Source organism: Trichechus manatus, unplaced genomic scaffold, assembly GCF_000243295.1.
Source record: "Trichechus manatus latirostris isolate Lorelei unplaced genomic scaffold, TriManLat1.0 scaffold00088, whole genome shotgun sequence".
Lineage (NCBI taxonomy): Eukaryota > Metazoa > Chordata > Mammalia > Sirenia > Trichechidae > Trichechus > Trichechus manatus.
Window position 1 is genome coordinate 1,287,113 of NW_004444024.1, and position 27,129 is coordinate 1,314,241.

Sequence of the window (27,129 nt, forward strand, 5' to 3'; positions counted from 1 at the left end):
TTTCTTTTTTGAGTAATTAGAAATTATAAGGATATAAATCATACCATTTTTCTTCCAAACCACTATCTCCTGCCCATATACTCTGATGAATGGAATAGGAAAAACTTAAACTTCCAATTCACAGATAGCTTAGTGCCCTTGGAGCCCTGGTGGCATAGTGGTTAACAGCTTGGCTGCTAACCAAAAGGTCAGCAGTTTGAATCCACCAGCTGCTCCTTGGAAACCCTAAAAGGTAGTTCTACTCTGTCCTATAGCATCATGATGAGTTGTAATCGACTTGACTGCAACAGGCTTGGTTTTTGTTTTTGTTGTTTTGGTTTAGTGCCCTTGGACAGAGGATCAGGCAGTGCTTGGTAAAACTCATGAGACTATTTTTACCTCCATTCTAAGACTCAACCAACACTAGGGCTTTAAGGAAAGCTACATCTGGACCAATGATTGTCCTATAAACAGCTTTTGGCCCCCCAGTCTCTGTCTCCCAAAGCCCTGTTCTGGTCCACCAGATTCCTGGAATGGTCAACAGTTGTCACACTCCATTGCTGGCCATTGTCCACTGGTAAACGTAGGAGGCTCCCAATCCATCCCTCAGTGAATGAGCAAATAGTGGGGCCTGTGGCTGCACGGACATCAAAGTTGAGCAAACAGGCCTGGCAGGCTCTGCCTCTCCGCCTACATATCCTGCAAATGCCATCTGAAGGAGCTTCCCCAAGGGGGTCATGACTTTCAGCTTGTCATAGCACACATCAAAGTTTGCACCACACACGAACTGGGTGCACGGGTTCGAATCAAGTCACCCGAGAGCGGATACTCAGCCATTGTGTCCAATTTTAATCCTGTGTTTTCCCAAGTAATTAAGCCTTCTTGCTTATGAACTTGTGACTAAGTAAAGCATCACTGAGAGGTTGTAACATCAAAGTATCTTCCACCGTCTGTCCTTGCTTGGTAAAATTGGATTTTTTTCCCTTCTTAAAGAAAAACTAATTGAATTTAGCTGAAAGCTGGGTGTATTTGCACGAGCCAGTAAAGGCTAGGCTAAGTCACAGTGATCATCCTGGGACCCTGTGGCTTAGCCTTAGCTGGGCTGGGTCAGAGTGCAGCACAGAATGAGGCACCCAGACTCAAGCTAAACAAGCGCTTTGTGGCACGGGGCTCACAGAGAGCTGTCTGTAGAGAAGGGGCCAGTGCCCAGTGACTATTCCTTGAGTCCATACTACACCCCAAGCTGTTACTAGAGCTGGCAAAAGGATTGTCCTGGTAAATCTTTGGCAGAATAGCTACTGAAGACAACGGCCATCACATTACTCAAGTCCTTGATGTCACGAGTCCAAGTGAATGTCTTAAAGGAAACGGCTGTCACTGCTTATTCTATAAATCCCCCATAGCCTATCAGCTTAGCTTTAAACAATGTTTGCTGGATGCATAAAACAGTAATATAAAGGAATGCAAGAACATAGTTCTCTCCTACAGAATCAAAACTCTCTAGATCTATCTTTTTGCCTTATTTGTCAAGAAATGTAAATTTAAATCAAATAGTCAATTTCAATAATTACCTAATTTACAGTGAGTATAGTAAGGTCCCATTTTTGTAAAATTATATACACACGTAGATAAATGTGTAATGATCAATCTCTGGATACATGGATTTAAGATGATTGCTACTTTTCTCTATATATTAGTTTTATAAAAAAAATAAACTCGCTTTCAGAAAAGAAAATCTCTGATTTATTTCTGATACAATTATCTTCCCTTTTATCCATATGATTTCTAATCTTGATCTAGTTTTAACTCTCCTGTATATCCTTATACTTGTATTTTAAGTCACACCTCAGCCCTTTTTGTAAATAAAAAGAGGGAATAAATTATAAATAAAGTTCTCATGCATGCTTTTTTCCATTTTTTTACTGTAGTAAAATACACATAACAAAATTTTCCATTTTCACCATTCTGAAGTATACAATTCAGTTGCATTAATTACATTCACAATGTTGTGCAATCATCACATTATTTCCAAAACTGTTCCATCATCCCAAACAGAAACTCTGTACCCATTAAGCAATAACTCCCATTCCGCGCCTCATTCCAGTCCCTGAGTCCCTGGTAATCTCTGATCTGCTTTCTGTCTCTATGAATTTGACTATTCTACATATTTCACATAAGTGGAATCATACAATATTTGTCCTTTTCTGCCTGGCTTCTTTCACTTGGCATGTTTTCAAGGTTCATCCATATTATAGCATGTATCAGAACTTCATTCCTTTTTTTGGCTGAGTAATAGTCCACTGTATGGCTATATCACAATTTGTTTATTCAGAAGTGATGATGGACACTTGGGTTACTTCCACCTTTTGGCTATTGTGAATAATGGTGTAATGAACACTGGTGTACAAGTATCTCTTTGAGTACTTGTTTTCAGTTTTGGGGGGCATGTACCTAGGAATGGAATCGCTGGGTCATATGGTAAATCTATGTTTAACCTTTTGAGGAACTGTCAAACTCTTTTCCACAGTGGTTGCACCACTATATATTTCCACTAACAACGTATGAGGGTAACAATTTCTTAATATCTTTGTCAACACTTGCTAGTTTGTGTTTTTGATTTGCATTTCCCTAATGACTAACGATACTGACTATCTTTTCATGTGTTTATTGGCCATTTGTATACTTTCTCTGGAAAAATATCTATTCAAGTCCTTTGCTCATTTTTTAATTGTGTTGTTTATCTTTTTGTTGTTGAGTTGTAGGAGTTCTTTTGTATTCTAGATGTTTAACCCTTACCAGATGCCTTAGTTATCCAGTGCAGCTGTAACAGAAATACCACAAGTGGGTGGCTTTAACAAACAGAAATTTATTCTCTCACAGTTTAGGAGGCTAGAAGTCTGAATTTAGGGTGCCAGCTCTAGGGGAAGGCTTTCTCCATGTCAGTTCTGGAAGAAGACCCTTGTCTCCTTTCAACATCTGTGGGCCTGGTGTTCCTTGGAGATCTCCATATGTCTTAGCATCAATCTTCCCCTGGGTCTAGGAGGTTCTCAGCGCAGGGACCCAGGGTCCAAAGGACACGTTCCACTCCTGGCTCTTCCTCCTTGGTGGTAGGAGGTGCCTCTCTCTGCTTGCTTGTCAAGATACAACCTAATCCTGTAGATTGTATCCTGCCTCATTAGCATAACTGCCTCTAATCCTGCCTCGTTAACATCATCCTGTTGCCATCAAGTCCATTCCAACCCACAGCGACCCTACAGGACAGAGTAGAACTGCCCCATAGGGTTTCCAAGAAGCAGCTGGTGGATTTGAACTGCTGGTCTTTTGGTGAGTGGCCACCACTGTGTCACCAGGGCTCCATTAACATCATAGAGGTTAGGATTTACAACACGTAGGATTATTACATCAGATCATATAATTGAGGATAATTACATCAGATCACACAATGGAGGATAATTACATAATACTAAGAATCATGGCCTAGCCAAGTTGACACATAATTTTGAGGTCAGTTCAATCCATAACACCAGATAAATGGTTTGCAAATATTTTTTCCTGTTCTGTAGGCTATCTTTTCACTTTCTTGATAATGTCCTTTGATGCAAAAAATGTTTTTTAATTTTGATGTTCAGTTTATCTATTTTTTCTTTTGTTGCTCATACTTTTGGTGTCATGTCTAATAATCCACTACCAAATTTAAGATTATAAAGATATGCGCCTCTATTTTCTCCTGAGAGTTACATGTTTTTAGCTCTAATATTTAGGTCATTGATCCATTTTGAGTTAATTTTTGTAGATGGTGTAACATAGGGGTCCCATGCATACTTTCTGAATTTTGTCTCATAGTACTGCATTTCCTATTCAAAATTAAATAATATATATATCCATAAACAAAAGTTCACAAGAAGTTAAGCTCCTTAAGGATAGGGACCATTGTACTAAGGATTCAACACAGTAATTCGTCCCTTAAACAGGTCTCACTAAAGGTATGTTGAGGGGATGAAATGATTGAGCTACTCTCAGGATATCTCTCTTGAGCTTGAGGCTACCAGTATTCCCAAGGAGGTGAAGGTTCTCTGCTTTCAGCCTTGAATCAAGGGCTTCTGCCCCTCTACTTTCTTCTACTCCAAAGCCAATCTAAAGATAGTAACTTTTTAAGAATGGCCAATATGATTCCAGAAGGGTTTGGTGACTGATTATATCAGAATCAGCACTCTTCTAATAAGGAGAAATTTACTGGCAGACTCTGCTGGTACAGACACTGACAACCTTCAAGACTCTACTCACATGGCACCTTTCCAACGAGGCCATCTCACGCACCTTGACCAGTGAACCACTGGCACTCCTTTTTATACAGATTCTACTTTTCCTTTTTCCACAGCACCTTTTGCCTTCTAATAGATAGTTAACTTATGTATTATATTTATTGTTCATTGTCTGTCTCTGCCTCACCCTACCCACCAACCACCACTAGTATATAAATAAGCTCTATGAGGGTAAAGGTGTTTGTTTGTCACTGATGTATTTCAGTTACCTAGAGCAGTACCTGGCAAAAAGGTAGGTGCCAAAAAATATTTGTGAAATGAATAAATAAACTCAACCTGAGAGTGCTATTTTCAGTAAGAATCTGTCCTTCTTGGGCACTAGAAAAACGGGGGAAGAGGCACAAAATGGGTGCTTATAAAGCCAATGATTAGTCCTAGGAACAAAAGCAAATAAATACAAGCCATCATTCTCACTTTTCCAGGGTCAACAAACATCACTGATCTACTAATAGTCCTGGATAAAGACAGAGCAATCACTTAAACTAACAACTCATTAGATTCAGAGAGAAATATCCCCAAAAGCACATCTACTAGCTATCTGATTACTAATTGAAAGTACTTTTAAGTATAGTGTTATTTCCTATTCAGTCTCACCCCTGAGAATACTACATATAGAAGAGAATATAACCCCTCTCTCTTCTCCACCAGTGGCTGTCTCTTGCAGATGGAAATGCCTGAAAGCTGGGGAAGAAGACTGGTGGGTCAGGGTGGAATATCAGTGGGTCATAAGGAAAATGCAATAGACTTTGGAATTAGATATACAGGGATGCCAATCCTGGATCAGTTGGCTTAAATGACAAACTCCAGCGAAGAGTAGAAAGGGCACAAGCTGGAAACTATCACTAAGTCTTCCCTCAGTTGACACTGGTGCCCAAGAGGACAAGGTGATGTCTGCAGAAACTTTCAGCAGCTTGAGCAAACAGGACTGCTGGCACTCGCTGGCTGTTAGCGCTACTGGTGTAGGCCTTTAGCACAGCAGATCCTCAATATATTTCTTTACTTGATTTCTGAACATTCAAATGTTGAACGTTCAAATAGTGAATCAACTGATAATTGTTTTTAAGCGCTTTACTAAGTGCAAAGAACTATGTCACTTTGCCAGGTGCTACAAAGGATGTAAAAATGAGTCAGACAGAGATCTGCTTCGGAATAATCTAGGGGAGGAGAGTACAGATGAACTAAGATTAGCCATGATTAGATAACTGCTGAAGCTGGTGATGGTTACATGGAGGCTCATTATGCTATATTCTCTTCTGTGTATGTTTGAAATTTTCCATAATAAGAAGTTAGGAGAAAAGGTCCTAGCCGTCAGGGAGCTCACTGCCTGGTAGGAATTGGACATGTATATGAGTAACTGTAAGAAAAAGGAGAAGTTAAATGCTTCCGGAGCTCAGAGGTGGGAGAACTCCCTACAGGTGAGATAGGAAATGGGATCAGTCATTGAAAGCTTTACAGAGGGCAAGAACTTGAGCTGGCACTTGGGTGCAAATGAGGAAAGAGAATATGATGAAAATGTCCATTGATTCTACACTTTTCCAAAAACCTCCACTTTACAATCTCTGAACTTTCAAAACTCTAACACCACATTCTTGCGGTTTTAAGAAAACAAATATACTCAAACTCCTCTTTCTGAAAGCAAAATTTTTTAAAAATGAAGTATTATTTTCTCACAGTGCAAAGGAAAGCCAGCCTGGGTCCTAGATTGGTGCTGGCACATAGCAGACATTCACAAAATATTACCTGAATGAATGAATGCCTGATATTCTGACTGCATGCATGTGCACATGTATTTTTGTATATGGAGAGGTCTAGTGGGAGTACAGGAGAATAACAACTCACCATTTATAACCTATAGCTCACGTATTATCTTACTTGATTCTCCTAACAATATAGCAAAAATCCACTCTGCCTCCAGATTCGGCCCCCCTCACACCCTTTGCTTCTATAATATCCTGTACACACTGCTACTGCATCATTGACCACACTAGACTATGTCTCTTTACCTGCCTTTCTTTTCCACATTAGATTGTGAGCTCCCCAGGGTCTCTGATCCCCCAAAGATTAGCAGAGTCTGGGTCAGAGCAGATACTTACTAAATATTTGTAGAAATAACTGATTAATTTCAGATAAAAAGTAGGGTGTCTGTGGAGTTGTGAAATTCATGCAAAGTACCTCTACCACTAATGATAAGAACCAGGAATGGATTCCAAGCCTCTCAGTTATTTACATCAATTTTTCTTTTAAAGAGTAAGCACCTGGTGCTTAAGAAGGCAAATAAGGAAACTGAGTGGCTGGGAGTAAGTTCACGACAGGGGCAAAGAAAGACCTATCTCAAGTACAGCCAAGTGTCTCTGCCAGCCTGAGGCAGGTAGTATCACATCTGTATTATAAAATCCCAGTGTTTTTTTTTTTTTGGTTTCCACCACATATATGACTCTCCCAAAGGTGGCTATTACTGGCTATTACTTAAAGACCTTCTTGAAGAGACAATTAAAATTATTGCCTCTACCTATCAATTTCAATGTCTGCTATTACAAGTATCCAGAGTCTACTTTCTTAAATAGGTGAAAGAATCCCCTTTCGTTCTTATGTAATCAAATTTTTTGTATAATCACAGCTAAAGCTTCTCTAGTTCCCCCTACCTTCCCTAGTTTTCATCAGCAGCTTCAAAGAAGGTGCCTAGTGGAGCCCCCACTGAGGGCAGTGACTGCAGACTTCTCATCATGGATAGATGGTGGATAATAAAAATGATGATGATAATTCACCATGCATACTTCATCATTTACAAGAGGCTTTCAAACATTTGGTTGCCACAATAAGCCAAGTGACTTGCCTAAGGTCACAAAGTCAATGAGTGATAGAGCTGGGATCCAAAGCCACATCTTCCCACTCCACATCTCCTACACTTTCCATTGCACCAGGCACAGTTCAGTACCTTAGGTTAAGTGCATCTCCCTGCCTCTAGTAAAGACAGCAGAGGGAGCAAGCAAGGGTGGGAGAGGGTTCATGCAGATATCTGGCTAAGGGAGCTCTGTGTGGAAAGAGATTTCTTACCTGTAGTTTCGGCTGATGGCTGCCACCATGAGAGCTGTCCAGCCAAGTTTGTGCCTTGCATTGACATCTGCACCTTCTGACAACAGCCTAAAGAGAAAGACATATTTTCATTGTGTGACTCACCATGAAAGGGGTCCTGGTGGTGCAGGGGTTAAGAGCTCGGCTGCTAATTGAAAGGTCGCCAGTTCAAACCCACCAGCCACTCAGTGGGAGAAAGATGTAGTAGTCTGCTTCCATAAAGATTACAGCCTTGGAAACCCTATGGGGCAGTTCTACTCTGTCCTATAGGGTCGCTATGAGTTGAAATCAACTTGATGGCAACGGGTTTGGTTTTTGGTTATGGGCTCACCGTGAGAAGAAGAGTGGAAAGAACTACAGAAGAAATGACAGTCAATGAATTGGGAGGCTGAGTGAGTCTGGAAGTAGTAGAGGGCTTTGAGAACTAAACCCCCATCCCAGCTCTTCTGGCCACTCTCCTCAGATCCAAGGTTCTCCCCAACTCTGCCCTTCTTCTTTAAAAGAGTCTCCTCCTGCTGTTGTCCTTCCAACCTTCTGAGAAAAGAATGTGCCTTCCCTACTTTAATACCCTGACATTCATCACCCCCTCGGTCTAGAATGCTCTCTCTCTGCCTCTTTGCCTATTCTAGTCCTACTCTCATGCTATGTGATACAATCCTGGTTTGAGGACTCTTTCTATTGAGAAAGCTTTTTTGACTCATCAAATCCAGTGCTTAGTACAGAACACCTAATGATACTTCTTATCTAGGTAGTTCCCAGATTACAAATGAATCACATTCACCAAGTTTATCTGTGTGTTGACTGTTTAGAAACTAGAAATCCTTTAACCCAAGGAAAGATGCAAAGAATGCTAGATTATGTTCCTCAAATAATCCACATGAGCTTATTTAAATCTATATGCCAGTGCCTGGCACATAATAGGAGCTTAATAATTATTTGTTGAAGAAATTAACAAACACAAGGCTTAAAGTATAGCACAAAAAGTCTGAATTCTGGGTCCTGGGAACAAGGAACCATGCAATGAGGAGGTAGATAGACGGAAGGGGAGGAACAGAACCAACACTTACTAAGCACCTGTTGCAGATAGGAACTGCCCTAGCCACTTAACATACTTGATCTCATTCACTCTTCACACAACTTTAAGAAGCTGATATTAATTTCTTCTTTACACGGACATGGTAACTAGGCACAGAAATGACTTGCTGAAGGTCACAAAACTATTTAAGGGGCAGTACAGTGACTGGATTCAGGTCAATAATGACTCTAAAGCTGAATCCCTCTCACCTCACCATCCTTCCTCTAGACAGAACCTGGCTCCATGTAACATAAAAAACAAACTAATTTTGGTAAATCAGTCTGATATGTGCTTGGTCCTACACTAGATATTGGGTTGGGGGGTAAGGGAAGACATGATATGTGATGGGGAAGTATACAATTTAGTTGTGGAGGCAGGACTCAGACATGAAATAATGAGAAGACAATATAGGACAGCATGAAATCTAGACTACAGTGTCTGGTTACTGACCGTAAGTGCTGCAGGAGGCCAGGAAAGGGAGAGACCAAAAGTCAACCAATTTATCAAGGCAGGACCTACTTATGAGGACAGGGTGGGGGTGATTGGGATACTGCCAGGTTACAGCTTGTGACTGGAAGACTGTCTACTCTTTAGCAGGTTTTAGCACAGCGGGCACTAGGCAGAGTCTGGAGACTTGGGTTTGAGTCCCAGCACCATTATTCTGCCTCAATCTGTTGTAAACACTCCTTTGACCCAAGTCAAATGAAATTTCTGTGCTGCAAGCAGGTAACTAAGACTTGAGAGGATGCTGAGACACATCATGTACTACTTCATTTATTCAGCCATGATGTCTATATGATTTTACAGTGCTGATGCAGTGGGAAGACAGACTACTATAATACACAATTACACATTTGATGAGTGCTAGCCCTGGTAACACAGTGGTTAAGAGCTACGATGCTAACCAAAAGGCTGGCAGTTGAAATTCACCAGCCACTCCTTGGAAACCCTATGGGGCGGTTCTACTCTGTTCTATAAGATTGCGATGAGTCTGAATTGACTCAATGGCAATGGGTTTGGTTTTGGTTTACAAACAGGGACCAGAGGTGCACAACAAGGGAATCTACTCTCTGAGGAGGTGATGATAATAAACGGGAATGAGCCAGACAAAGCAGGTGAAAAAGGGAAGGAGTGTTGCAGGCCAAGTCTCCTCACCCAGAGGTGAAGAAGGCATGGGGTATATGAGACCCTGAAAGAGGTTTAGTATGGCTGGGGCATAGAACGTGAGAGGAGAGTATTGGGAGGAGGTTATGAAACCTTCATCTCTCACCTCTAGTTTGGATGATTTCTTCTGGTGAAAGACCCGGGTCTCTTACCACATACACTGTTAAACTTCCTTTACCCAAAAGTAATTTCTATGGCCAAGAATGTTAAAAAGGCTAAGAACTACGGGGATGAAATTTTCTGTGAGACAAAAGTTGCTTTTTGCACAAAACCTCCTTCCTAAGTTAGCAAGCCACGTGGTGCAGTGGAGAGCTCATGGTTCTGAGAGTCAAAGAGACTGGATATGCTAACTGTGATTTTGATCAGATGATCTCACTTCTCTGGTCTTTAGTTCAAAAGGGCTAGAAAATCAGGGGATGCAAAATCAGGACAGGCTGAAGCCAATCAAGGATCCCTTTCTGAAGGAAAAGACTTGAACTGTACCTTGAAGAATGAGAACTGTTGAGAGGAGGAAAACCATGCCAGTCAAGGCAAAAGCAACAGGATAAGATTCAGAAGCAGGAAAGGAACAGCAAGGTATATTCAGAGACCATCAAATAGCTCCATCTGGGTGACAGTTCACAGCAGAAAAACAGACAGTTGCAGGGTATGCAGGGGCCACACAGGGCCTCAAATGCCAGGCTAGGAGGCCAGGGCAGTGGGCATGGGCCCTTTTTGAGCCACAGACTCCTTTGAGAATACGATCAAAGTTGATGACTCCCCAGAAATGTGCATAAGGAAGCACACACTAAAAAACAATATATTTTATACATGTAAAGTCCAGGGGCTCACAGACCCCCTATGAAGTCAATAATGGACCTCAGGTTAAAAACTCAATCTAAAAAATTGGCAAATGCCTGGCATGTGTGCCCCTACTCTGTACTTCTGCCTCTAAGGCAGACACCACAAATCTCTCACAGCAGCTTTTTTTCTTGTGAAGCCTTTGAAAGAGCCTCAGTATCCTCCTCAATACAGGTTCCAATCAGCCACCATCAATCATCTGAAGGGGGTAACTGAGAGGAAACCGGTTTGCCTTTCTTTAAACTTTTACCACACGCAGGGTTGTCATCGAAGGTTTTGAGGCAAAAGAAATTATGAAATTAATCTAATAGCTTAAGCAGGCTGAATTTGAAAGGTGTGGGGGGGGGAGCAGAAAATGAGGACAAGGAGACTAGTCAGGAGGCTGCTGTAATAAACCAGGGAGATGAACTAGAACAGGGAAATGAGAAAGCAGGGAGTGACAATGAGAAGCTCAGTAGAAGCAAAATCCCTCATGCCTCCAGTAGTCACTGACCCATGCTCCCCTGCCTGGGCCTGAGAATTCTGGAAGCAGCACTGCTCTGGAGGCAGGGCTGAAGAAAGAAGACTGAGATGCCTTGTTGTCCTGCCCTTTGAGGGCTCAGTGCAGTGTAATAAAAACAAAGCATTAATAAAGAGCTGTGGAGTAAGTTAGACCTGGATTCAAATTCTGGTCTGGCTATATAACCTTGAGCAAAGAACTTCTCTGAGTCTCAGTTTTCTCATCTACAAAATAAGGATAACAATCTCTAATTTGCCAGGAGATCCCAGCCCAGCACCTGGCATACAGGAGCTATTCAATACATGGTGGTTTCTGCCTGCCACCCTACCTCTATTTCCATCGCTTTGATGGAACAAAGTGTTCTAGTCTCAAGCTGGTAGTAGCAGGTTGGCCAATTTCCAGGATTCTAAGACATGATCACACAGGATGACCTGGATAATTAAGCCAGGCTGGCTCTAGGCACCCCTTTATTCATTCAGCAAATATGCACACACACCCACTCTGTGCCAGGCTCCATGCTGGCTACCAGGAAGAGGCAGAGATAGAAGTCCTGGTTTCTAGGACATGAGCCAGGTGGGAATTTCTTCTGCGAGGGACTGCTAGGAGAGAGGGAATCTCTAAACTTGCTATCCTCTCAATGAAGAGAATACACTTTCTCTGCAAAGGGCAGGGTCCAGAGAGCAGGGTTCAAGTCCCAGCTCTGCCACCTACTACTTCTAACACCCTGGGGAAGGTGTATCATCTTACCAAGCTTCAGTTTTTTCATAGGTTCACTGGGGATCATAATCCCCTGCCAGCTTCACAGAGGTTTTAGGAGGCTACACTGAAATATGAAGGAAAGGGCTCTACAAATCTGAGGGGTGTTCTTAGGAGGCAAATCTTGGTGTTCTTCTGTGAGACTTCAGCTTCCTGACTATCAATCTGTGATGATGCCTCTTAGGGCTGAGGTGTAATGGAAAAAGCAATGACTCTGGAGTCCAAAGGCCAGAGTTCAGATTTGGGCTCTGTCACTTGCTCGCTGTGAAATGGGGGACACTAATCCCTATTGTAAGGATGAAAAGAGACACCATATAGTAGGTCTCCATAAGGAGTGGTGGACCTGGTAAATGAAGGAAAGACCAGAACAAACGTCAAAAAACACCCAACATACAAACCCAACCACAAACAACTCTTCCTCGTTCACATCTGGGTAGACCCTTCCCCCACTTCCCCTCTGTATGCAGAGCAGCCCAAGAAGTTAAGATTTCACAAACCAGGTCTCCTCTGTTTCATTTTGTTGCTTTGCAAGTGAATGCCCAGCGGGCAGTCATTTCAAACACTTGGGCCAGCTGGGCGGGTGGCTGCCTGCTGAGAGTGGCTGAAAGGGCCTCTGAGGCCTGAGAAAGCCACCCTTGCTCTCCCCTGTGATTTTCACCAATGGACAAAATGCGGCAAGTGAATTAATCTCTTTTAAAAAGAGCAATGCTTGTGACAGAGCATGGTGTCTCCGAAAAGGTTAGGATTCCATCATCCCTGAGATGATGAGTAGAATGCTTAATGTGTGCTGCCACTCAGGGCAGAGCAGCCGGTGTTGGGGGCTGGGAGTGGGGGTGGGCATGGTAGGCCTTTCTGGGCTTCACTCCAGACCCTGTGGAGGGCCCTTCCCTAATGAACTAGGTCTCATGCTTGGCAGGGCAGAGGTGGGTGATACTAATTGAAGAGGTGGCCCAGGGTAGTTGATACAGAGGAGACCACACTAGAAGTCCAGAGTTGAATCCTAGTTCTTACACAACTCTCAGGGCAGGAGAATAAGCCAGAAAGATCTTGGTTCCAACTCAGGCTCTGCCACTTACCTGGTGAGTAGCCTGGGATGAGTGAGTGACTTAGCCTCTCTGAACCTCACTGGGTTCCCTCCTACTCTCTGAGCCTGTTTCCACATCTGTTAAAAAATGAAGACGACTCTACCAGCCCTACTATGTATATTGCATAGGGTGCTGTGATGAAACAATGAGACAAAATATGTGAAAATACTTGGTGTGCAATAAAGCACTGTACACACAGAAGAGCCTATGCTGCCATTATTGTTATTATTTTCTAATTTGTGTTTACCTCATTTTAAAAAAGAAATAGAGTAAATTAGGACGATATATGAAAGGTGCACACAGAACTTGGAAGACAGTTAAGTGTTCAAAATTATCTGTTGATAGATAAATGATGAACTGGTTCAAACCTCCAGGCAAGGGCAGTAGAGTACCCTAGCCCCAGAGCTGAAGATTACCACAGGAGAGTAACAAATCAAAGAGGAAAACAAAGTCTACTCCCACCTATCAGGGATCCAGAGCGTCAGGAGGTTACAGACCAAACAGGTTAACAGTGATTACCTATTATAGAGAAAGGGAGATGTAGGAGTCAAACTTTCACTTTTCACTGTGACTGCTTCTGTATTATCTGAAGTTTCTTTCTTTTTTTTTTTTTCTTGTGTGTGTGTGTGTGTGTGTGTGTGTGTGTATACTGCCTATCAGTGAATATACTTAAAAGAAAAAAAAAAACTTTCTTGGGGGAAAAAAAGATCCTACACTTTCCTCCTCCAAGAAGCCTTCCCTAAGACATCCTTGATGCTGCCAAAATCCCGTGCTCACCTGTGTCAATACAGTTACACTGTTTAGCTAACTCCCCCAAAAGTCAGTGTGTTCCTCTAGAAGCCAGGAGGTATCTTCATCTCTTTAGTCCTGGTACCTGGCACACAGGAGGGCTCGGGGTCTAGATGAATGACTGCTACAGCATTTACATATATAATCTCTCACTAGGCACCCATACTTCTGTCCTGTATTGGAAGTTACCTGTTTCATAATGTCTTTTTCAGAGAACTCAGGCTCCTGTGTGTATGTGGGAGGGTGAGATGCGGCTTCTCAGTCTCAGGGCTAAAGACACCGCAGACACAGGCCTGAGGGCTGGGGGTCATGGATTCTAGTCACAGCTCTATCAGTAACTAGCTGTGTGACCTTGGATAAATCTCTCACTCTGGACTTTACTTTTCTCTGCAGTAAAATAAGGGAATTAAATAGTTTCTAAAGTCCCTGACAGTTCTAAAATCTTATGATTTCAAATATGTGTAGCATCAAAGTGCACAATGAGAAGTGGATTCCTAGCAGAATGTGTACTTAGCAAGACTTCCAAAGAAAAAACAACCCCTTGGGCTTGCTGTTTGTAGGAGGGCAGAAGAGGACAGGGAACGTGGGGGCAGCTTTGAGTTGTTCTTGCTAACCAGCTCTCTTACTCCAGGAAGGGAGGTGCCACTTGATTTTTCTTCCTTCTTTTTTTATGACCAATCAATACAAAGCGGTCACTGAACTTCAATCGTGCATTGTTCCAACTGATTTCCGGATCCTTCACATGAACGAGCCCTCAGCTGCAGCTGGGGAGGGAATTCAAAGGTGGGGGCCCTGTCCCACCTGCATCTGAGGCCTGGAAGCAGTGAGCCATGCAGACCCAATCACGATTGCTATCTGGGCAATGGGGCCCTGGATGGAGCCACGCAGAAGGCCCTGTTTACAGTAATAACAGCACCAGGCCCCGCTGTCTGAGCAGAGGCAAGGCGCCTGGGGCTAGAATCCACACGCAGCTTCCATCTGCGCCTTATCTACCCAGCTTGCCAGGGCTGGTGGCAGTGGGGGGCCAGGGAAGGGGAAGAAAGGCTGCTTTCAGATCCCAGCCTGGGCCAGCAGGCTTCAGGCAGGGTCCTGGTACCCTAACTCCATGGACACTGGCCTGGCCGCTGTGGCATCTTTTGCATATTTCACTACTTGAACTGACCACCCTCCTTCAACGCCCAGCTCAGGACCCTTCCTCTAGGAAGCTCTCCAGATGCCAAGGCTCAGTCATGCCTGGGCAGTGAGGAAGAAGAGGGACTAGCATTTATGCAGCACCTACAACGAATGCAGGGCACACTGTGTAATGTGTCTGCATGCTTCATAACTGATCATTTCCTATCACACAGTTTTCAAACATCTGGAATTAGAGAATGATCTGTACAGATCAATCAGTCCAATCCTTCCTTTTATACATACAGATACAGGACTCAGAAAGCATCATGCTTGGAAAAGACTGACCCAAATATGAGCCTATATCTATCTCTTCCAGGCTGTGGCAAGTCACGTTAACTGCTCAGAATCTAAGTTATCTTATCAGCCTACTAGACCCACCTAACAAGGATGCTAAGATGACCAAAGGAGACAATGTATGTGACAACACTTAAATTTTCCAAATGTTAGCTGCTATTATTAAGGAGTCCTGGTGGCACAGTGGTTAAAGGCACTGACTTCTAGCTGAAAGGTCAGTGGTTTCAAACCACCAGCGGCTTGTCGGGAGAAAGATGTGGCAGTCTGTTTCCATAGAGGTTTACAGCCTTGGAAACCCTATGGGGTCTCTATGAGACAGAATCTACGGCAGTGGGTAAGTTGCTATTATTACACTAACTCTGTTCAAGGGCAGGCAGTAGAGAAGCTCAATGAATATTTGCTGGATTAAACTGAATAAAGTCCAATGCTGGTATCACTATTCTTTGTTCCATCTCTCTTACAGTTTCTAGCCAGGAATTTAGCACACATTAAGATGTACTGATTATTATTTTTCAGAATCTTTTATTTTGAAATAATTTCAAAATTACAGCACAGTTACAAAAAGAGTATAAAAAATCTTCACTCAGATTCTCTTTACATTTCACCTCATTTACTCTACTACTCCTTTTCTCCCTATGTAACTTTTTTCTGAACGATTTGAGAGCCTAATTCAAATATCATGCCCCTTTACCCCAAATACTTCAGCATGTGTTACACAGTACAAGAACATTTTCTTACACAACCATTACATAATTATCAAAGTCAGGCCATTTAATACTGATATAGTATTTTTATCTAATATATAGCCCATATTAAAATTTCTTCAATTATCCCAATAATAGCCTTTATAGCAATTTCCACTACCTGAGTGAGATCCGGGTTACAAGCCAGGAACAACGTCAGGATCGAGCATTGCATGTACCTTTGCTTTCCTTTCATCTAAAATAGTTCCTCAGCCTTTCTCTGATTTTCATGATACTGGCATTTTTTAAGAATAAGGCTAGTGGTTAGTAGACTATCTTTTAATTTCAATAGCAATTTTTTGAGGTACCATTTCCTGTTATTCATCCATTCATTCCAGACACTCCTCCTGAGGAGTGCTGAGCACGGTGCTGAGGATGCTTTGATGAATTCTGCAGTATTCCCGTCTTTAAGGAATTCACTGGACAGTTACACGCCTAGAAAACAGTTAAAATACAAGCAAGGACCCTGGAGGAAGATGGCATGGGATCGTAGGTCAGAGCAACAGAGCCACAAGGACAATTTCCTGGAGGCAGAGGCATGAGCTGTGCCAGAAAGGATAGGCAGAAGCACAGATCCCCTAATGATCTCCTGGGGATCCTCTATGGGAAACACCTCTGCTTCTGCAAGCAGTGTCTGCTGTGGCTGGGACTGAATAAAATACAAAAATCAAACAATACAAGACCAGTTGGGGGAGAGGGTGGCCATCTGCGTATCTCTGCCCAGGGTTGTATGGAATGTCCCAGAGAATCAGCACTTGCCTTGGTGACTTGGGAAAAAGGGAAGGCCTGTCTAGGCAGCTGAGGTGTGGGAAAGGGCTATGGGCGCCACCTACTGGCACCAAAGCAAGACTCTAGACTGCTGGCAGAGGGCAGCTGGGCAGCTGGCTTGTTGCCAGGAATCAGTGAGCCCCAGAAGTGGCTCAAACTTCACAGACAGGGTTGGCACTTGAGCCACCACTGCCAAGTTCCAGATCCCAGGAAATGTTTCAGTAAAGAATGGACTGTGCAAAGCAACCACAATACCTGGTCCCCTGGAGGGGTCAGGTCAAAGGGTTGGCCTTCACTCATTCAGATTCACTCTATCAACAAAACTTAAGTAACATCTTCTCCATGCCAGGCTCTATGCTGGAGACTGAGGGCTGAGATGAATCAGACATGGACTGTGCTCCACTGGAGGTGGAGAAATGGGACAAGTAAGTAGGCAAATAAATGCTCTAAGTATCACAGGTGCTCAGCGATGTTTGTACAGTCAGTGAGCACAAAAGCATGCTTTGCTCTTCATGTCTTGCAAAGCTCCTGAGTGGCAGACTTCAAAAGAACTCACATTTCTTGAGCTGCCTACTATGTTTCAGGCCCTACTACACAGTATTTATAATCTCATATGAGATCTCATAAATTCACTTCTGTATTTGTGATCTCAATTGATCCTGTGATTAGAGAAGGAGCTGAAGCTTACAGAGGGTAAACGATTTGCTTAAGATCACATGGCCAGTAAGCGGCAGCATTGGCACTAGAGCCCATGCTCTCTACTGAACCACACTGCCTTCCAGTACATGCATCCCATCTGCTTCTTTCCTTCTTTCCCACATTCAGCATGGGGCCAGCATACCATAGGCATCTGATGGAATCAACTAGCTGACAGAAAATGATGAAAGAAAAGCCTTAAGTGGACAGGAGGTTATCTGAGAGATGGAGAGACTCTCTGCTCAGTTCTGCTTTCTAAAACCTTCTCCCTCGGAAGAGATACTCTCCACTTAATCTCAAGATGAGAAAGGCCCAAACCATCCCATCTTCTTCTTGGTAGTCTTCACATCATCACCACTTTCATATTCACATGGCAATACGATGCTTTAAAGTAGTCTTGCCTTTAGGTTAAAACAAACCCAATAAATCCAATTAAAAACAAACAAACAAACAAACAAAAAAAAACCAGGAAGCCCTGGTTCTCAGGAGGTCGGGCTGACTGCATGCAAGCTTAACAATCTAGGAGTGCAATGCAGCTGTCAAGAAAGCTAATGCAAACTCAGACCACATAACAGAAGCATAAAATCTCTACCAAAGAGGTTAACCCCCCTGCTCTTCACAATAATGGCCACGCCACACTAGAATTCAGAGGGGGCACTAAAACTCTGTGGCCATTTCATTAGAAAATGAATAAGATGAGGAGGAGACTTGAAGCCACAGTTTAGGGAACCAAGGCTTATTAAGCCTGGAGCTCTGTCTCTTCATATTTAAAGGTCTGTAGCAGGAGAAAGGGAAGAGTGGGTTCTCTGTGGTCCTAGAGGGCAGAGCTGAGACCCAAGGGGATGAAGTTATAGAAGGAGCCAGCATGTAAGGACAGCCTATCATGTGTCGAGTGCTATATTACATGCTTTCATGCATATCACTTCAGAATTCATCATAATATAAAACACCTTTCTACTAACTACAAAGTGCCTTTGCTTATATTACTCTAAAAGAAAAAAAACCAAACCCCCCCCCAAAAAAAACCACTGTTGCCGTTATACCAACTCTATAGGACAGAGTAGAACTGCCTCATAAGGTTTCCAAGGCTGTAATCTTTATGAAGCAGACTGCCACATCTTTTTCCCATGGAGCAGCTGGTCAGTTCAAACCACTGACCTTTCAGTTAGCAGCAGAGCATTTAGCCACTGTGTCATCAGGCCTCCCTTACATTACTCTAACTGCCCAGAGATTCTTTCTACCAAGCTCCTTATATCCAAATGCTACCGATCTCCAGGTCCAGCCTAGATGCCGTCTTGTCCACTGAAGCCCTAACTTTTCACATGTACTAATTACAATTCTCTTACCAAACTGCAAGTTCCTTGAAGGGCAAAGGTCATAATGAAACATTTTTATGCTCTTTTTCAATGCCTTATGGGGCGTATTGATCATAATGGGCCTTAAGAATGAATAAATGCCAAGGAAGATATACAACTGGCCAATAAGCACATGAAAAGATGCTCATCATTAGTCATTAGGAAATGCAAATCAAAACCACAACGAGATACCACTTCACATCTACTAGGATGGCTGTAATAAAAAAAAAAACAGATAATAACAAGTGTCGGCCAGGATGTGGAGAAACTGGAGCCCTCATACACTGCTGGTGGGAATGTAAAATGGTGCAGTCACTTTGGAAAACAGATTGGCAGTTTTCCTCAAAATGTTAAACATAAGTTACCACATGACACAGCAATTCCACTCATAAAAACATACTCAAGAGAAATGAAAATGTAAGTCCACACAAAAACTTCTACAAGAATGTTCATAGTTTCATTATTCAGACAGTCAAAAAGTAGAAACAACTCAAATGTCCATCAACTGATGAATAAATAAAATGTGGTATATCCATATATGGAATATTACTCAGTCATAAAAAGAAATAAAGTACTAATACATGCTACAATATGGATGAAACATTATGCCAAGTGAAAGAAACCAGGCACCAGGCACCAGGGGGGAATGCTAATGGGCCTGGGGCTTCTTTTTGGGGTGATGAAAGTGTTCTGGAATTAGATAGTGGTTGATAGTTGTACAACCTTGTGAATACAGGTAGTTTCCAACTTATATTCGAGTTATGACGAACTTATGATCATCTGTTGGTTTTTTTTCTCTTCATCTTATCAGTTAGTAATATATACTACATAGAATGTTGCAATTCTACTTACATCAGAACTGACTTATGACAAAGTAGCCATTGGAACACAGCCCCATCGTAAGCTGGGGACTACTTGTATACTAAAAACCAATGAACTGTATAATTTAAAAGGGCGAATTTTATGGTATGTGAATTGTATCCTGAATAAATGAATGCTTATTCAATCAGAGTCCTCTCATCCTTCAAGAGGCAGGGAACACCTCATGCCTAGAGTTGCCCAACTGAGGGCTGGATGTTGACCATCAGAGACGTTAAAGAGGGGACCTGAATACTGGAGAGGAAGGGAGGCCAGAGACAAAAATGCCTTGGATCCCGCCTGAGCTGTGCAGGAGCTGTGACTGAGCCCAAATCTGCTAGCCTAGGAAGATCCTGCCTGCCTGACTGGACTCTGAGTCCCTGGGAATTCCAGGGGCCTACTCCAATTGTTTGTGCTTTGCATCCTGTCTCTGCTCACTGTCCACCTGCAAAGGCTGGTCAAACACACATACAGCCCAGGAGGCCTGGGTGCTGTCTCCCCAAAACAAAAGGGCATTGAGATGGAAGTCTCAGCTCTGCCTCAGAGAGGATTTTTATGCAGCCTTCCTGGGCCTCCCATCCACATGAATGGAGGATCCTGGAGGCCAGTCAGCTAGCTTAGTGGCTTCATAGGACTACACCCTCCTGCTGGGTAGCCTTAAGAGAATAAACAGGTTTCAATCAACCAATCAATCAAGTGGCCAGGCCTTATCTGTACTATGTGCCTTCTAAGGGCCCAGGCAGCTATGCTACACATAGGCAAGAGATGGACATACCATCTACCTTATTGTGGCGGGGATCACAGCCTGGGTGAGGAGACATATGAATGAAGCAACTGAGGAGAAAAGGCAAGGAGGGGATCACTAGACATGCTACTGTATGGCTCAGACTTCTAAGATCTATGGGAATTCTGATAAGATCAATGTGAATCAGAACAAGCAGAAAATTGCAATGAGAAAGGACATATCTGGATTCATGTAGACCTCAGTTTAATCACTAAATCTGTCTCGGCCTCAAGTTTTCTCATCTGGAAAATGGACACAACACAATCTGTTCTGAAATAATGTGGCAAGGAATAATGATAATACATATAATTAGCACTCTGCCTCACATAGTGGGTATCTAATAAATGATAGCCATTATTATTAGTCAGGGTGAGCTTTCTGGGAGAGAAAGGGCTTAAGGTGAGCAATGAAGCATGATTAGGATTTAGAGACAGCAGGACAGGGGTAGGGTTGGAAGCACTGCACGAGCAAAGGCTCATAGGTAGGCATGAGTTAGGTGTATGCTTTCAAGTCTGACCAGAACAGGGCTCTTCCTGGGAAAGAGGGAAAGGTCAGCTTGGCTGGTGCGTATGGCGGGGGGAGGGGGGCAGTGAGGAACAGAGTTGAGGGGAAGACAGGTAAGGGGTCTAGATTCAACAGTTTATCCTTAAGAACCTTGTGGACTCCCAGTAAGGCAGACAGAAATGATTCTCCCTTTCTCCCTCTAGCTAGAAAAGGAGACAGATGTGGCAGTCTACTTCTGTAAAGACTACAGCCTTGGAAACCCTATGGGGCAGTTTTACTCTGCCCTATAGTGTCACTATGAGTTGGAATCAACTCAATGGCAACGGGTTGGTTGGTTGGTTGGTTTTAGCTAGAAAAGGTCCCCCAGAGCATGGAAGAGCGCTAAGAGAAAACATGGCCTGGGCGACACTCTCTTCTGTTTGCTGCCTCACAGACTCCTCATCTATAAAGTGAAGTGCTGGGTCACTTCTCAAGTAGGCAACTTTGGGCAAATAACTTAAGCTCTCCAAACTTCTGCTTCATCATCTGTGAAATGGGGATGTATTACTTGGCAGAGTTGTTGTGAGGATTTACTGATTAAAGCCTCATGTAATGCCTGCCATAAAAAAGGCATTCAGTAAACATTAGCCATTATTAGTAATATTAACAATAACAAAGTAACATGCTATTAATATAAACATTCATAATATTCTGAATATCTGCGTCCTCAAAAAAAAAAAGTGGTAAAACTAAACATAGTAGGCTATTCGTGAGGTTCTCTCTCTCCCCCTTAATATCTACCTTGTAGTTGGTAGTCTGGGGTCTCTGAATGCTCACACTACTGGTGTGGAACCTAAGAAAAATGTAGGGCAAAAACTGAATATCAGGAAAATTCTACCCATTATCTTAATTTTGTTAAGTAGGGGGGAAGAAAGTCTTGTGTAATTAATAACACTCAATAATACCTACTATGCACTGAGCATTTACTAGCTGGCTTACATGTATTTTCTCATGTACTACCACAATAGTATGAGGTAGGTCAATTATAATTCTTACTTTGCAGTTGAAGACTCTAAGGATCAGAGAGGTTTGGTAACTTTCCCAAGGTCAGGGAGCTAATAAATGGTACAGCTGGGATTTAAACCTTGTTTTGTAAGACCCCAAAGTCTTTATCATCGTGATTTGTGCCAATGCTACAAACACCTATTGGGCAGATCCAGTAATAAAGCCATAGGAGAGAACAACTCATTGCCTTAGGAGGACTTGGGCTTGGGACCCCTGCTCAGAAGGAAACAGAATGTAGAAGAACTTCAAAGTTCAAAAGTGAGATTTTCTGAGGAGGCTCTTCAGATAGGACAGGGACAGAACAGGGACTGTGACGCCAACAACTAAAGTGAATACTGTAAACTCAGCAACATGTTAGCTTGACTGCTGCCAATATTCTTGGATTTCCTCTGTTCCTCAGTTTGCAGAAAAGTTTCTTGGGGAAAAATCCAGCTGGTTCCAGCCATGCTGACAGAATTTGCATTACGGCCATGATTGAGCTGGAATTTTAAAGGAGAAGCTGCATGTGGGCCACAGCAATAGTAGTAGGGAGACAGAGCCTGACAGCTGTCTCTGAGCCCTGGGGGATTACAGCGTTGTGCTCTGCCCCTGCCTAAAGGGGCTGAAATGAAGGCTGGATTGGTGCCCAACAAGATGCCCAGCACATACAAGTAGGCAGTTAGGAACACATTGGTTCCTAATGTTTCTCAGCAATCAGAATGCTTGATGATCATATCCATCCCCTCCCAAACTCCCACTCCCACCCCAATTCGGCTGTCAGAGCTCCTGAACATGGCCTCTAATGCCCTGCAAGGTCTGCTTTTTCTCTAGTCTCCTTCCAGCACCTCCCTCTAGCTCCACTCCCATCAGCCTTTTTTATACTTGCTACATTTTCTCCTGCCACAGGGTCTTTGTAAATGAAAATTCTTTCTGCCAAGAAAGCTCTTCCCACCCTTCTTCACCTAGGCAAGCTCCAAGCTCCAGCTTCCTCTGGGAAGCCTTCCCTGATCAGAGGAAATCTCTATTAGAGGCTCTCATGAGTCTCTGTACCTCTCCTTTAAAGCATCTGCCACAGATGTAATTGCACATGTATATGATTAATGTCTGCCTAGGCTTTAAGCTCCATGAGGCAAGGTCTGTTCATATTTTTGACTTACCACTGATCCACCAGGACCTAGCACAGTGCCAGCATATAGTAGGCACTATTTGCTGAACCAATAAACGACTGAACTAATTACACATTTTTACTTTACTTTTGCTTTTTCCAAAAGGAGGTTACTCCTCTGTTTACAGTTTTATTATGACTGCATTAACTACTAACATTTGCCTTTACCATTTATAAAACACTTTCAACAATATCCAATAAGTATTTGCTGAATATTTACATGAACTGCAACAAACCACTTAGCAATGGTCTGCCATCTCCAAAACGCATAGTATTGTGGGAGAGAGAGAGAGAAATAAACAGATAATTCCAATAGAGGTGGTAGGTGCTATCACAGGGGAAGTGCAGGGTGCTTTGGGTGCCCACAGGCTCTTTGAGGGTTAGGGAATGCTTCCTGCAAGACGTGACATTGACGACCCAAGGGATGAGTAATTTCCCAGACAACAGTTCATCTGCCTAGAACTCTTACAAGGTTCTGAGAGGGTGGTCACACAGGTATCATCAAAGGTATTTTACAGTCCAGCCACTGAGGAAGTTAAACAACTAGCCCAAGACTACACAGCCAAGAAGCAGTGGGGACAACACTAGAGGCTTAATCCCAGGGCTGGGATCCTATGCAGGGATAAGCCCCCTCCTTCCCCTTCTCCCCCAACCAACCCCACCATGGGAGGCCCTGGCTGTTCTCTGCTCAAGGGTTTTGGCCAACTGCCTGACTTTGCTTGTCTTCTGGGCAGTTGACTGGTTGCTTCCACAACTCACTTACCCATGAAGTTCAGGAAAAGCTGCCAACTCAACATTCCTAATTACCTTCCATCACCAGGAAGCAAATAAGCAGAGACTCGGCAGGTCACACACCTCAGGAAAGTTGCCATGCCCTGGGCCACTCTGCAGATCTGCCTGCTGGGTGAAGGTGAGTGAGCCCTAGTGTTTCAGTGTGTGATATGGACCCTTCCAAAGGGACTCCGCTTTCTCTGCAGAGCTTAACAGTGGGAACTTTATTTAAAGGTTTGCAATGGAAACCTCATTAAAAAGATTTGGAAACCAGGCTTAGAAAAGCAGGTTATTATATACGACTTAGTAAGGGTCACAAAGCCAGTTAGTAACTACATCAGAAGTCACACCCAAAATCAAAGCTAAGAAGTTTCCCGAATACAACCAAACACTTAGAGGGACAGAGTAGCAGGGGCGACGGTCTGGGGACCATGCTTTCAGGGGACATCTAGGTCAACTGGCATAACAAAGTTTATTAAGAAAATGTTCTGTATCCTACTTTGGTGAGTGGTGTCTGGTGAGCAGCCATCTAAGATGCATCAATTGGTCCCAACCAACCTAGAGTAAAAAAGAATGAAGACCACCAAAGTCACAAGGAACGTATTAGCCCAAGAGACAGAAAGGGCCCCATAAACCAGAGACTGCATCAGCCTGAGACCAAAAGAAAAAGGTGGTGCCCGGCTACCACCAATGACCGCCCTGTCAGGGAACACAACAGAGAGTCCCTGATGGAGCAGGAGAAAAGTGGGGTGCAGAACTCAAATTCTAGTAAAAAGACTAGACTTAATGGTCTGACTGAGACTAGAGGAACCCCAGAAAGCACAGCCCCCAGACTCTCTGTCAACCCAGAACTAAAACCATTCCCAAGGACAATTCTTCACACAAAGATTAGACTGGCCTATAGGACATAAAGTGATACTCGTGAAGAGTATGCTTCTTAGCTCAAGTAGATACATGAGAGTAAATGGGTAGCTCCTGTTCGGAGGTGAGATGAGAAGCCAGAGAGGGTCAGGAGCTCGTTGAATGGACATGGGAAATCAGGGGTGTAAAGGAGTGTGCTGTCATAGTATAGGGAGAAAAATTAGGGTCACATGACAACGTATGTATAAATTTTTGTATGAGAGGCTAACTTGAATTGTAAACTTTCACTTATACTACAACAATTTAAAAAAAAAAACAAAAAGGAAGTCAAACCCAGGTCTTCTAATCCTAAAAATCTTGTATTCTTTCTGTAATTTTATGCCGCCTTCCAACATCCTAGCATTCATACATACCTGTGTGGGTTACACTCTAGCATTCAAAAATCTGTGATTTTCAGGAGGTCTCTATATAAGCATCAAATTACAAGAGTCAATGCCCTGTGAGGCCCTGACCTTTGGTCTAGGATAAAGGTTTTGTTTCAATCCGCTGCAAGCCACAAGGACATTTACATACTTACTAGTTAAGCGAGCTGGATGTTTTGGTTGCTCTGATGCCATCATTAATATCTTCCCATCCAGCCAAAATGATCCAACAATCAATAAGCACACAGCCTCTCTGAGGCCTTGAGACAGCCAAATGTATTTACCAGCCAGAGTTTTTGTTAATTAGATAAAATCCCTGGATCAATGTGCAGGACATTTACCTATGCTGTAGCTAAGCGCATTCTGGACACCTCAATCCTGGCACCTGGACAGCAAGTGCCTCAAGCCCTAACCTGGGGCATCCAGGGACAAGAATCAAACCAAGCCATCAATGCAAAGCTAGAATAAATATGTTTACCCCTGAACAAAACCCAGTCCTTTCTTCTTTCCTGAACTGTAAACCAAATCATATCTTTTTCCAAAGCCATCTAGAAAACTAGTTTAGCTGGGTAGTCCTTTATTTTCTAAAACCATCAAAACAGGACATCAGAAGAGTCTCCGTACTGATAATTGAGATATTTTTTGAGAGAAGCAACATGGTATGTATATTCGGAAGAGTCAGAAAGACCCATCTGACTGCTTAGTTGCCATCACCACTTGAATACTTCACTGGCATGTCAAATTCAGTACATTCAAACCTGAACTCACAATCTTTTCTTCTCCAGCCCAGTCCTTCTCCAGGATCCTCATCTCAGTGAGTGGCAATAGCATCTACATAGCTGATCAAGCCAGAAACCTGAAATTCATTAACACCTTCTTCTCTGTAATCAACCATATCCAATTCTATTCACTCATCATGCATTTACCGAGTATCTAAAACGTGCTAGACACTATACTAGGGCACTGATATTGTTCTAACCATCACAAAGTCCAGTCTAGCTTACTTCCTCTTAGTCTAAGTCACCACCTGCCATCATCCTCTTTTGTCTGGAACTCTGGTCACATCCCAATCAGTCTCCCTGCATCCACCATCGCTCTCTATCTGTTCTCCGCCAAGAAACCCGTGATCTTTTAAAACTATAGATCCTGATCATGTCACCATGTCTCTCTGTCACAAACACACTCCTACTTAAAATCTTTCAAGAGTTGCCCACTGCTGTTAGAATAAAAATAAAAAAGTTAACATGGCCTACGGACCCAGTGTGGTATGGTCGTTGCTTAACTCTCCAATTTCATTTTATGCCACTCTTCCCTGCTCTCTAAGAGTCCAGCCATATTGGCCTTCTCTCTCTTCCTTGATTTCTCCACTTTTTTTTTGACCCAAGGCCTTCCACTTGCTGTTTTCTTTAACTCGAACTTTCACCTTTCTCTTCATCCTTCAGAGTTCAGTTCAAACTCATTTACTGAAAGATGCTTCCCCTTATTGATCTTCCCTAGCTCCCATCCCCCCAGTCAAGGTTAAATTTCCCAGTGTCTTGTACTTCACTTTTTTTTTAGCAGCTTTACTGAGAGATAATTCACATACCATACAATTCACCCATTTAAAGTGTACAATCCAACGGTTTTTAGTGTATTCAGAGTTGTGCAACTATCACCACAATCAATTTTAGAACACTTCATTATCCCTCAAAAAAACCCCATTAGCAGCCACTCCTCATCACGGCCCCCTCCAGCCTGAGGCAACCACTAAAGTACACTGTCTCCATAGACTTGCCTATTCTAGACATTTCATATAAATGGAATCATATTTGATCTTTTGTGCCTGTCTTCTTTCACTCAGCATGTTTTCAAGGTTCATTCATGTTTTAACATGCATGTATCAGTATTATATGGATATAACAAATTTCATTTATCCACTCATCAGCTGATGGTCATTTGGGTTATTCCTACTTTTTGGCTACTATGAGTACTATCACTATGAACATTCATGTACAAGTCTGTGTGGACTTATGTTTTTAACTCCCTTAAGTATATACCTAGGAGTGAAATTGCTGGGGAAACCCTGATGGCATAGAGGTTAAGAGTTCGGCTGCTAACCAAAAGGTCAGCAGTTCGAATCTACCAAGTGCTC

General features: G+C 42.9%; 1 protein-coding gene across 2 annotated transcripts in view; it reads right to left on the reverse strand.

Moving 5' to 3' along the window:
* Nucleotides 1-27,129, reverse strand: part of CLPB (ClpB family mitochondrial disaggregase) — a 166,808-nt gene that overhangs the window by 128,591 nt on the left and 11,088 nt on the right. For both annotated transcript variants that reach the window (XM_023736533.1, XM_004381939.2), the window contains exon 3: nucleotides 7,356-7,442. In XM_023736533.1, the coding sequence (XP_023592301.1) occupies nucleotides 7,356-7,442 (87 nt within the window). The remainder of the gene's footprint in view (nucleotides 1-7,355; nucleotides 7,443-27,129) is intronic.